A 12,739-nucleotide genomic window follows, 5' to 3' on the forward strand; every position below is an offset into this window, starting at 1 on the left:
GGTGCCACCTAAGAATAACCGGGTGCGCTATGCAAAACAGCTCTAGCGTCCCCGCGTCCAGGTCGAAAAAAAAACATGAATTCATGCATGTAGATACACTAAGACACCCCCGCATCCGGGGGAGTTTGAGGCTCACTGTCCACAGTGGCTGCGAAGCGCACTGCCTGGCATGCAGCTCCCCCCCGGCCCTCCGCCATCCATTCGATGATATACGCAGAGCACATCGCATTGCCTCCTATGCTGTCCATCACGGCGAGCATTGACGCGACCTTCGCGTCGACCGTCGCGTACGGATCTACACTACACATGCCCACCCTTGGATGCTCCAGGACCCCTGCTCGCGCCGCATCATGCCTATGTGCGTGGTGTTGATCACGGCGGGAAAGTCTTCTGTCCTGCACACAAAACTTTTGTGTGTTCCTTATTGTCCTCGAAGGCCGAGCCCTATGTAGACAGTGATTACAAGTAATGCGAGGGTATATGTAGGTCTGAATCGTAGCAGAGGCATCGGACTCCACCCGTCGTGCGGGTGGATGTCGGTCGCTGTAATTGTGGGGTATGCTATGTGGCCAGGGAAGGGAGAACTGTATGTACATGGTAAGTAGAAGTGATAAATCTCCGCACATGTTGTAACCAGGATCTCGAGTGATTCACCTACTAAACTTGATGCTTCTTGTCTATCGTGCGTCCGGGTGTCTACATGGATGATACTATTATGGCATGCACCATACAGATCTAGAGACTCGACAAGGTGATGAAAATGAGACGTCTATACACCCGTGCGCTTCCCGCCACCACCCCTGCCAGCAAACACCCACTCAATCTGATGTGCTACGGCGATTGAGACTCCGAGGTCCCGCGCAAATGTCCAGACGGTTGAGGGGTCTTTTTGGAACTGTCGCCCAACAAAGATCACGTCTGCAGAGCCCTGTATAAAGTTAAATTAACAACGGTAGCTCGAGCCATCTAGGAATAAAATCATACATCGTCAAGAATCTCTTGTGCGTACTGGCCGGTCGTGATACCCCCCACGGCGCCGACAAGGATCTTGTCTTTGTTCGCAGCTCGTATTTCTCTGGAGAAGGAAACCTGGAGTGAATTTGGTCCAGGTTCAAATTTCTGTGCAGGATGAACACCGCCGCTGGATACGTCGATAAGATCGACACCGTGTTCGGCAAGAATCGGCGCTAGCCGGACAGTATCCTCAAGGCGCCACGTCTTGTTCGGGAATACCTCATCGAGGTAATCTGTGGCAGATACACTGCATTCGAGCGAATCTTAGTTTCATAACCATCCGAGCCACGGAACTCCACGCACCGAACGAAAAGAGGCATTGTGGCAGGAATGACTGCTCTCACAGCATCTACAACTTCAATCAGCAGTCGTATCCGGTTCTCGAAGCTGCCACCGTATTCGTCCGTGCGGGTGTTCGAAATGGGCGCCAAAAATTCATTCAAGAGGAATCCATGCGCAGCATGAAATTCGATAACATCGAAGCCTGCCTTGAGCGATCGTCTTGCAGCGTCCACGTATGCGCGAATCACTGCCTTGATGCCGGCCTTCGTAAGCTCCTTTGGATAGGGAAATCCTTCACTGTACTGAATGGCACTCGGTCCAAAGACGTTATCAGGCCAACCACCATCAACTTCCGATACAGTTCCACTTTTGTGCAGCCACGGAGCGACACCAGATGCTTTGCGCCCTGCGTGGGCGAGCTGGATGCCGATTTTCTGATTTTGGGAGTGCGCAAATTCGACGATGTGCTTCCATGGTTCTATGTGTTCGTCTGACCAAATCCCAGCGTCCTGTGGCGTGCCGCGACCCTCGGGAAGAATGGCAGTAGCCTCCACAAAGGACAAGCCGGGGCCACGTTTGAAAATTCCGCCCACTTCATTCACAAGCAAACATCATGTTCTCAGGCCGGGAAGACTGTTCGACTTACAATGAGCGAGATGCCACGACGTGATTTTACCGTTATCCGCAGAATATTGACCGAGGGGGGCCAACTGAGAAGGAAAGGACAACATTTAGTCACGGATCGTATATGGCTACTAAGCACCATTTTCGAACTCACAAATATACGATTTTGGAATTCTACGCCGCGAATCTTCAGCGGCTGAAACAGTGTTGGTATGGGCTTCCCGCTTGGTTGGGGGTTGATCGCTGTACCCGCGGGGATCTCTTGAGCAGGAGTGAAGAACGAAACGTTGGGTGCTGGAGCGTTAATGATGATATTGTGAGCCATGTTATCCATAGAAGCAGGAGGAGAATGACGCCATACGCTCATCGACTCGTCATATTTATACTAGTCGTATACCGAAGTCGTCGCAATACCTCAAGAATGAACCGAGGCGCTTTACTAATTCACTGGCGACGCTGAGCAACCTTTCGCCGACTTTCGAGATTTCAGCGCACCTTGATCCAAGTCCCTGCTGACGCAAGTCAAATACCAATGCTAACCTTAGTCATGATAATGGCATTGTGATGGTGCTAAGAATTCAGCTGCAGCTGCCAGCTTACGGAGTAGAATGAAATATGAGCGGCGCTCTATCTCGGTATTGGCGAAAGCAATACACCATAGAACGAACACGGCGGTACGCGAGCAGGTAGGTAATAATTTTGTCGCCCTCGTTGTTTTTTACACTGAAAATCTTCTTGTGCAAGACGGTAGAGACTGGTCACGAAAGTAGGGCTCGAAGCCTGAAGCTTGAACTTCGCGCCCGTTGCCGAACCCCGGTCTTCTCCTCCGAGGATCGGGGAATGACATATGTTCGGGCCGGATCCGGAAGCTCCAAAAGTTCACTTTCAGCGTTTCAAGTTAGCCACCCCATGAGTCTATCTCAGTCTGTGAGTGGCCTCCGCAAATCACAACATTGAGTAGAAGAATGATATCATTTCGACGTTCACACTGAGTACAGTGCATAAGCAAGCGTGGCAATACATAGCGTCATGATCGTGAAGAAAGATCGGAGTAGAATGCGTTCGAGGTATATGAAACAGAACAAAACAAGCGACGAGAATATGCTTGATGAATGGACGATGACAACCAATGACCAGTATTGGAATGACGAGACATGCGACATGAAAACAAGGCTGAGAGACAGACGGGAGAAAAGAAGAGGCTAGTCCACACGAGATTATATGGCAAACAGAAAAGCTGACGGACATTAGATAGCTGTGGTATGCGGGATCCAGAGCGATAAGGCGGAATCGCCGAAGCTGGCATATTCGTGTCGAACGAGACCACAGACACGCATAAACACTAGTTGAGTGAGGTCTTCGACGACTTTGTGCCTATCGCTGGCCGGTTTTCTTGATCAACGTCTTGAGCCAGCTCGACGTTTACAGCGGCAGTCTTGATAGACAGCAGCACCTCCTTACAGTATTTGACCTTGTCTATAAGGCGGGAGTGGAACTTGCTTTGTTCCGGATCCAGACGTGACGGGCGGAGGGACTGGGCCATAATCTCACTCAGCGTCCATCGCGTCAGGTTGTAGTTCTTGTCTATATGCGTCACTAGCAAGCCCTGCGAAGATAGTATCACCTTCGAGTGGTCATAGAAGTTGAACTGAACGGGGAATGTCAGTAGCAATGCCACTATAATTGGAGTGAATAACTAACCTGCAGGACATCGTGGCTCATCTTGAAGACAATCACGTGCTTCATACGCAAATACCTCTGTACGAAGTCCATTCCCTTGGTACGTTCCTTGTCCTGATACGCGTACTCGTACTCGCCATACAGCCGATCCATGATATACCGCTCAAAGTGCTTCAACAAGTAAACCTTGTTCTTCATTTCTTCTGGGAACTCGTTCACTGTATGGTTCTTGCGCACGAATACGGTGCCCTCGCGACGAGACTGAATATAGTCGAAATGACTAGCATAATATTAGCCAAGCAGAAACAAGGTGCACGCAATGTCCACTTACTGCTTGTCTGCACTCATCACGACAGAGGTGCTATCATTGAAGTGTACTCCCACAGATCCATCCGTTAAAGCGTAACCCATCCCGTACTTGTTGCAATAATCCACCCAGGAAACGATGAACACTTTCGGATCTGGCAGGTTGACATCCTCCCGTGGATCTCTGAACAATCTACCGCGGCTCCTCGCATCAAATGCTTGGGTAAGGGTTTGTGCTGCTGCATCGAAGCTGTTCGGTCTGAGCGGAAGGCCTGAATTTGGCACGCCGGTACTAACGATCGGTTCGCCCCGGAAAACCTCCTTCTCCTTCTCTTTCTCCTTCGCTCGCTCCCGTGTCTTATGGTCGACGCGCATAGCGGCCGGCGCGACGTTCTCTCGGTCATCTTGGCCGTATGCAGAACCTGCAGCGCTATCTGGCACCATCTGCGCCACGATCCGCGCTTTCTGTGATTCTAACTCTTTTCTCCGCGTCTCTTCTTTCTTCAGCGCGCCCTCGTCCTCCTCCCGTTCTAGAATACCATGAAGCCGTGCGCGCGCCGGCGACCGTCCGTCTCTGGCATTCTGCAGCTTCCTGATGAGCGGTGGCTCACCTCTAGTCGACACGGGTGCAACCATGAGAGGCTGTCTTGCAGAACTAAGTAGAGCGGAGATGGGACTCCCGGGCTGCACAGCCTTCTGGAACTCCTTCTCTTGCTTCGCGAGGCTTGATGTCATGTCTTTCATCTTGCCATTGCTTACACTACTTGTCGTTGCAGGAGGCGCGGACGGCACAGCAATGTTTGTTACTTGATCTTCGTCTAGCATTGCATACCGTTTGAGACGCGCAAGATTAGCATCAGAAACTGGCCGTGTGATGTGGCGGAAGTCCGGTGGTGCATCGTGCGCCGTTGCGGGGATGTACCCTGGTACAATGCCGGTTGTAAACCACCTGTGGTCTACGATTTCGTGCAGCGTTGGGCGCTGTTGGGGATCTGGTGTCAACGTTTGCTGTACAAGCTCCTGGACTTGCTGCGACACTACACGATCAGCAGGGAACTCATACTCGTTATCTCGAATCCTCCTATTGTCGCGTCAGATCAAGTTGAGAGTAGACGTGCTAGACACTGACTTATAAATAGCTTTGACATCCTTAGTCTGAAAGGGAGGACGCCCCACCACGAGCGTGTACAATATAACGCCTATGGACCACGTATCCACCTCGAAGCTGTGTCCATTCGCAGTATCGAACAGTACTTCTGGTGCGATGTAGTTCGGCGTCCCACAAATAGTCTTCTTACGCTCGCCAGGGCTTTCGATGAGAGCAGCCAAACCAAAGTCGCCAACCTTCACGTTCATATTTTTATCCAGGAAAATATTGCCCAGCTTCAAGTCGCGATGAATCACTTGGTGCGTGTGCATATACTCACAAGCACCAATGAGCTGAATCATAAAAAACCTTGCCTCAGGCTCAGTGAATCGGCGGCGACGGCGGAGCATGTCCATGAGCGATCCGTTGTGACAGAGTTCGAGGGTCATGTATACGTTGTCGTCATCCTCAAAGCAGTCCTGGAAACGCACAATGTTGGGATGCTCGAGGGAGCGATGTATCTTGATTTCTGCGTAGAGCTATGACAAAGTCCTTCAACTTCGTTGGGAGGTCATAGTCAACGTGGCGGATCGTTACCTTTGTTTTAGCTTTCTTGGTTTTCAGAGACGATTTCGTTACTACCTTGCATGCTGCTCGTGAACCGCGAGGATCCTGGACTTCGTAAACACGTGCAAATCCACCCTAGGGCAGATACTATGAGTAAGAGCACCAAATGTAGTTGGGTCACGTACCTCGCCGAGCAAGCCAACCCGGATATACTCGAGAGTGCGGTTCTTATCGGTGATAATCTTAGGTGGAGAGGGGGGGGTAACCTTTGCGTTCTGCCTCGGCAGCGGAGGTGACGGCGGCTCTTTCAACTTTCCTTGCGGTTGTGCTGGAGGTGGGGTACCCGGCGGAGTGTTTCTACGGTTAATCGCATGGTGATTGACGGGAACGCTGAACGGATGACGAGGCATGGCAGAGTAGACCTGGGCAGACATCGTTCGCTGTAGGCCTAACGCCGTCGATGTCGAGGAGCAAAAATGAGAGGAAGGGAACCCGAAAGAAAGCCCAACTTGAAGTCGAGGTGTGCACTACGCGTGTTAGCCACATCTTACGTAATCACACGTGTTGGTTCGACTTTCGCGTCGCGCGTATCCCACGTGACCGTACACCTCGCGCTGTGCCGGGACTGGGCGATCGCGCTTTTTGTTTGCGGCTAGGCCTTCCACTCGAACTGCCAGCATCATTATTGATTGTAGTGCATACAAGATATAGGTCAGCGGCTATATTGCTGCACCAAGCTAGTGTCTCCTCGGGGCGTTGGGGTCTGTTCTGTTCGCGAGAATGCTAGCGATCATGTTCATTTCATGGCCCTGAATCAGGCCAAAGCAGATGAGGGCCCTTAGAAGAATCCGGTCGCCTCTTGTCCATGATGCAACACTCATTTCCTGCCTTTACAGTTGTCAAGAATACAATTGAGCCTATAGTCCTGGCGGTAGAAGATTTTGTGAGTCGATGAATAACCGCGTCGATTGCGTGGATGCAAATTGGCCATATCCCGTACATGGCGGTGAGTCCAAATTCTTTGGCATTTCGCGGGCAACCAAGTTCTCAACTGAAATGGCGAGCGAGGCGCATTCCAATTTCATAAGAGCGTCATGTTCTTGTAATCACCAGTATATGTTTTCAGCGCAAAAGCGGTCGTCGAATGCTTAGCGTGTTGGCCCCAGCTCTGACCCAGCTGTACGCTAAGCGTCAGGCGTCAAAAGTTCATGCCCTGATCTATGCGATATCTCGGTGGTGGGCCCGTGCCCTCGAAGAGCTGTACCGTATGTGCGCATCCCCAGCCCTGGCGTTCATCTCAGCGTTCTCGTAGGATTCAATGAAATGCGAGATTTAAACAGCATCTGAGGTGGTATGTCGTACTCTATGTGCTCAGTGAGTGTCTCAATTTACAACAACTTTGGAGGACAAAAAGTTGGATACCGGCAAATACCGATGGCCGAACTAGCGCTTACACGCTTTGTCCTTGAATACCGCTAGGGCCGTTCTCTCCGACTACAGTGCTTTGTTCGCTGGCTGTGTTAGCTCATGCTTCTCATGATTCGGCCAAAGCACCCTACGCCACACGGTTCTTCCGTGGGGCTGAACCTACTGGTTAAATAGTTCCGCTTTAACGATTGAGAGCTCGTCAACCCGTTTCCCCACTTGAGTGCCACTTCACTAATCCTTTGCACGTCATGCCTTGTGAAAGGGATAGCCCTCGCTCGAGCAGGCGTAGGGATGAAACTCGGCACGTAGCCTAGCCGTAGCTGGATAGGCATTCCGCTGATATCCTTACTTTTCGCAGGTATGAAGCCAATCGTGTGGACACCTCCAGTATACAATCTTCGTCTTCTCGTACGCAACCTCAGATGAAGCCTTCTTCGTCTCGTGTGCAACTTCCGATGGAGCTTCCATCGTCTCGTGTACAACGTCAGGCGGAGCCTTCATCGTCTCGTACGAAACTTCAGACGGAGTATGTTCCAAGCCGTTTGAGAAGGTACGACGACATTGGGTATGTAATCTGGTTCTACACAGGCGTCGTGACACCAATCTTCAACGGTATCCACAGTCGCACGGGGGCCATTCGATCTTCATCCAAGCTGCAAAGAAATCCAGATGCAAGTTGGTCAGGTGCGGCGGCTCGTTCAAGGCGTAATAATGCAACCCGGTATGTAGTCGATTTCCAGTCCGAAAGTTGTGACACTAATCTCCTACAATTTCCAAAGCCATGGTAGGGAAAACTATCCCTTATCTCATGCAGGTGTTCCGATGCGTCGCTTGAGAGGATCAGATGGCCAAAGATTGGAACGGTTGGGGAGGCAGTCCAGGTATGTAGCCTTCTTACTGATATTCCTGGTCTGAGTGACACCAAGTAGACCACGGCGGCGGCACCCAAATGGGTCAACTGTCCAGGACCCCCCCCTACCCCTCCAGCCGTCGGTGGTTTCACTCGGGGGAAGAGAGTTCGAGGACCATGGCAATGGTATATATGTCTCCCATTCCGTGGCGCAGTCATCTAGTGGGCGAGAACACTCCCATGAAGTCCCTCAGGCCCCTCTCGTCCCAACCCGATCGCCTACCCCAGAGCCTCATGCGCCGTTGCTAGGTTGCCAAGAACTCCCTCCGCTTTCGGCATTGGGGCTGTCTGGGATAGAAGGCCACTCATCATCTAGCACGCTGGAGGGGCGCTCTTCCTCTCCTACCCGACCAAGTACGCCCCAGCAGCATTCTCTCTCTCCACCTCAATCAGGTACCACCATGGTACATACTTCGTCACCGAAGGGGTCACGCACATCGCAGACGGAAACAATTCTGCCCACGTCAGAGACACGCGGGGCGCGTGAGGAGATTGACCGCCCGCTTGGTGCGAAACACAGTGAGGCGGTCACCCAGCGGGTACTTTATGGTAGCATTCCTGGACATCAACAGGAGTCGCCGCCACGCCCATCCAATTCCATAACCCCTTTGGCCTTGCCACAAAGCTCATCTAACCAGGCAGCTCCCTCCCACGCAGAGTCATTCAGGGCACCTAACGAGAGCTTCGCCCATCCCCTCAACACAAGAAGCGTGCCTGACACATTGATTGATATGGAGGTGGATCCTCCACCACAGGTGAGCATCTTTGCGATTCTTCATGGTGGTGGGCTAACAGTTCAAATGTTCAATCTCAGGTGTTTCAGCATGGCCCGGACCCTGCGGACTGGCATAGTAAAGACTGGGAATATGGTGCCTTCCCGGCACCTCGTCACTCGCACAGCATTGGTAGGGGACATCGACGATCTCGTGCGCCGTACCGATCCCCAGTCCGCGTCACAATGCGCCCGGTGCTCGGGCGAACTGTCACTCAAAGTGCTCCTGCGTCGGGTTACCGCCGCCCTTCTTATGTCACGTCATCCTCATCCATCCCCTCTGCCGTCACAGCGCATTCTGTACTAACTACTTTGGACCACGTTCGGGAAAGGAGAGATGCTAGGCGGGGTATCCCACCGATTCTGCGATCTGGCATGCGCCCCATGCTCACACGTTTGATGAATGGCACAGGATCTTGGGGTCGCAGGAGTGCATTGACGCTGTACGGTGTCCCTCGCAAAGTGCTTTCTCGGGTGAAGGAGGCGTTGGGAAGCGATGAGATGATCGTCGATCCTGTCTCGCCCAGACAGGATCCCGCAACTGCGAGAAATTCTCTGCACCCGATCGCTCCTACGGCGCTAGTAACTCCACCTGCTGCAATGATGGAGGTGGATGAGAATCTACCTTGTATCCTACCTGGATCGCAGTTTGAACACGTGAAATCACGAGAGGGTGATTCCGACGTTCAACTCGAGCCTGCCAGCAGTCTCGATAGTGCGGCAGGTAGCATTCAACATGTGGAAGCGGTGGCTAACGAGGAAGCGGACGACACATCGGATAGCGAGGCGACTGAAAGGGAGGCAAATAGCACCATAGACGGCCAGGCGACTCGAAGTAAGGCAGATGGTGCATTGGGCGACGCCAAGCCGGACGATGCAGAGGCGTCTAGCGAGCGCACTAGGGACGCCCCTGCTAATGTATCCATTAGCAGTGCAGCGTCCCGTAAAACAGCAAACGGACCATTAGCGAATGTACCAGAGGCGAAGGCGGCACCCAGCGATGAACTGGGGGGATCCTCGACCAACCCTGTTGTGCCCCATCTTACAATCGCTAATGTCCCGAACGACGCTGCGGCACCCACCATGGAGGCAAACGCTGCGACAAGGCAACTCGCTGACATGCTGAGGTACGCTTGAACGATTGTCTATCTAAAACGTACTAATTGTTTTGTCATGAAGGGATCGAAGTCCTTCGCCGATGGCCATGACATCAGGGTCGGAATTGATTCTCAATGCCGTAGCCGTATTGAAGGAGATTTCTTCAAAGGGCGAAGCGAAAGATGCCGCATTGTCAGAGGAAACAGAAGAGACTGCTCCTCCGTCGGCGGGCTTGTCAGAGAGTAAAGCAAGGGCGGATGCATCCTCAGAGGACACGAACAATATCGCACACCTACCGATGAGTTCTATGGCTGGTCAAGTGAAGGAACCAGGGATTAAAGATGATCTCGTTTGCCCATTGCCGAACTCGTCGAAGGGAAAACAAAGAGATGTGTCGGGCGCGAGCAACCTGCTCAATGGCTCGGCGCTGTCCTCAACTGGTTCGTTGGAAGGGAAAGAGAAGGAATCGTCAATGGAGGACAATCCGCTCAACCGTGCAGTTCGATCGTCGGAAAGTTCGTCTACAGGCGAAGAGCGTGCGCCGTCATCGCTGAGCGATTACTACGATGATATGGCAGATCGCATTCCGAGCTATTTGAAGGGCAAAGGGAGGGCGTTACCGACAGAGGATAACACGATGGTCCCTGTGCCTCGATCGCCGATACCTCCAGAAGGCAAGAAGACGCCTGCATTGAATCGTGGGCTTGGCTATCCGGGTCAGTCTGTGATGAACTCTTCGAAGGACAAAGTAAGGGCGGTACCGACGGAGGGTAGCTCGCTTGACCTTGTGGTCCGGCCGTCTAGCAGCCCGTCTCAGACCTCGGGGAGAGCATTGCCATCGGCGAGCAACTCGTCTGGTAACCTGGGCCAGTCCGTGTCGAGTTCATTGAAGGCCAAAGCAGTTTTCCTGCCAGCACAGCCCCTGGCGTTTACTCTGCCTGTTGCTCCGATCGTGCCATTTGTTGACCCTCCGAAAGGCACACGAAATGCTTTGATGACGCAGATAGGCGCGGAAACCTTATCTGCAAGTAGCAGAGGGACACTACCGACGGTGCCACGGTCTGATACACCTGGATTAAAGGGACTCAAGGAAACGCTACGGGCATTGATGGCTTCGCAGCAGACGCCATCGCTTCCACGAGGTACTTCAGCTGTTTTGTCTGCTCAGGTGCAGAGAGATGGAGGAACTGTGCCTCCGCAACGTTATACAGCTCTCTCACCATCGCCTAAACCTCCAGACCCACCTGCATTGTCCTCAATTCCAACGGCGGCTTCGCCTATTATCGCGAGACCCTTGAATTTGTCAATGTCCCCTCCGCCTTCACAGTCGCATCCCTTAATCAACAGCGCTGCCGTGCTACCGGCCTCGTTAGTCAAACAAGCAAAAGCAACTGCGCCGTCTGCGGCCTCACCTCCGTCGTCTACGCCCCCTGCGACGCTGCCGTCATTGCTCGCTAGACCGTCCCCTGCATCACTCGCGGCTGTCTCACCGGTCCAAGCACCAGAGCCACCTGTATCAATACCTTTCAAAGCAGTGGCACCAGCTGTGGAACTATCCCAACCAGAGCCTGTGCCATTGAATCCCCTCCCGCCGTATTCGCCGGGAGCGACCACATCGTCTACTTACCCCACTGCAGCGCTTCCCTCTTCTGTCCAGCCACCCCCTGCAGTGTCTCTAGGACAATCAACATCCCCCGATCCATCTACCAAGGCGCCAGCACACTCCGGAAGTATTCTCCGACCGTCTTTATTGTTTTCCAGGACATCTGAGCCGCTTGTGTCCTCGTCTCAGCACGAACCAAAACAATCTGAATCTCCAACGAGTACATCAGAGTGCCTTGCTTCGTCTGCAAGCCCATCGGTAGTTCCCGTATTGACGGCGAGGCAATCTCAGCCAGTCGTGCCTTCGCCTAATCTGTCTGCAATCAACCCAGCGAACGAAGCTGATGTGCCTTCTCCGAGCTTTCACGAATCCTTGAGTAGTCTACAGCCTCCGATGCTACTCAGACACCCGCTTGTGCCGAGTTATTCGTCTTTAGCTTTCGAAGAACGCGCTCAGCACGAAATGCGGGTCCGAATGCGGCCTGCGTACTGGCAACTGCAGGACAGAACCTCGGCTGAGGGAGCCACAAGAACGTCGACGCCACGTGTGCATCAGATCTATACGTATACGGAAGTCAATCCCGTCTTCCAAGCGCGGATTCGGGTGGATAATGACGGCTGGCCGCATAGGGAATTTTCTGAATCTTCCGGACATAACGAGGACGGAGAAGGGGACGGAGAAGATGACAATGACGACTACGTGGAGGGTGACGAAGATAAAGAGGATAGAGACGAAGATCATGAGGATGGCGAATACGCTGAGGAGGACGACGATGAGGATGAGGAAGAAATAGAGGTTGAAAGCACTCTTTACAGCACAGACTCGCTCACGGACTTGGGCGTTCTCGAACACGGACTAGAATATCTGGTGGACAACCTCGACCTGGTCACCATTGAACGGACCTCAACCGTCTCCGCCGTCGCGAGCACCATCGGCTACGTACTAGGTGCTACCGTGCGCACGGTTGTTCACGGCGTCAGAACCATGGCGGGCTGGTGGGCCGGCTAACTTGACGAAATTCAACTCACGACATTCATATGCTCTCTTCAGGCGACAATCGATCGCACCTGCTAGCGCGCTGCATACGGCGACCGGGCCCGGCGTCTTGTCCATCCGACTCGCATTCACGACCAAGCGAGGTTGGCGCGTCGCGCCATTTACATCGCGGCGCCAGCAAGCCTATACCCCATCAGCTCAATATACCCATATACCCCACCCATCCGTATACCCGCACAAATGCCATCCAAGCGCAACTTACGACATTCTGTAGCACCGGAGACGTTGCTGTCTGCAAAGACTCTGCAAATTTCCATACCGTCAGTATTTTACTCCGTGCACCTAACGTAACATCGTGTAGCAGACCGGCTG

General features: G+C 52.9%; 4 protein-coding genes across 4 annotated transcripts; 2 read left to right on the forward strand and 2 right to left on the reverse strand.

The window, feature by feature from the left end:
- Positions 1-769: 769 nt before the first annotated feature.
- On the reverse strand, positions 770-2,245 carry FIBRA_08221 (uncharacterized protein; the record flags this gene model as incomplete). Its single annotated transcript, XM_012329873.1, has 5 exons — positions 770-928; positions 985-1,261; positions 1,318-1,888; positions 1,943-2,006; positions 2,075-2,245. 5 exons carry the CDS (start codon positions 2,243-2,245, stop codon positions 770-772), a joined length of 1,242 nt encoding a protein of 413 aa, XP_012185263.1.
- Positions 2,246-3,262: 1,017 nt separating this feature from the next.
- FIBRA_08222 (uncharacterized protein) lies at positions 3,263-5,994 on the reverse strand (the record flags this gene model as incomplete). The annotated part of the gene is made up of 6 exons (XM_012329874.1): positions 3,263-3,568; positions 3,622-3,880; positions 3,932-4,987; positions 5,036-5,532; positions 5,591-5,695; positions 5,746-5,994. The coding sequence occupies 6 exons, from the start codon at positions 5,992-5,994 to the stop codon at positions 3,263-3,265; spliced, it is 2,472 nt and encodes an 823-aa protein (XP_012185264.1).
- Positions 5,995-7,410: 1,416 nt separating this feature from the next.
- Positions 7,411-9,807, forward strand: FIBRA_08223 (uncharacterized protein; the record flags this gene model as incomplete). The annotated part of the gene is made up of 5 exons (XM_012329875.1): positions 7,411-7,553; positions 7,611-7,709; positions 7,777-7,869; positions 7,918-8,653; positions 8,713-9,807. The coding sequence occupies 5 exons, from the start codon at positions 7,411-7,413 to the stop codon at positions 9,805-9,807; spliced, it is 2,166 nt and encodes a 721-aa protein (XP_012185265.1).
- Positions 9,808-9,868: 61 nt separating this feature from the next.
- FIBRA_08224 (uncharacterized protein) lies at positions 9,869-12,379 on the forward strand (the record flags this gene model as incomplete). Its single annotated transcript, XM_012329876.1, has 1 exon — positions 9,869-12,379. One exon carries the CDS (start codon positions 9,869-9,871, stop codon positions 12,377-12,379), a length of 2,511 nt encoding a protein of 836 aa, XP_012185266.1.
- Between the last annotated feature and the right edge of the window lie 360 nt (positions 12,380-12,739).

The sequence above is a fragment of the Fibroporia radiculosa genome (assembly GCF_000313525.1).
Source record: "Fibroporia radiculosa TFFH 294 genomic supercontigs, scaffold55585, whole genome shotgun sequence".
Taxonomy (NCBI): Eukaryota; Fungi; Basidiomycota; class Agaricomycetes; order Polyporales; family Fibroporiaceae; genus Fibroporia; species Fibroporia radiculosa.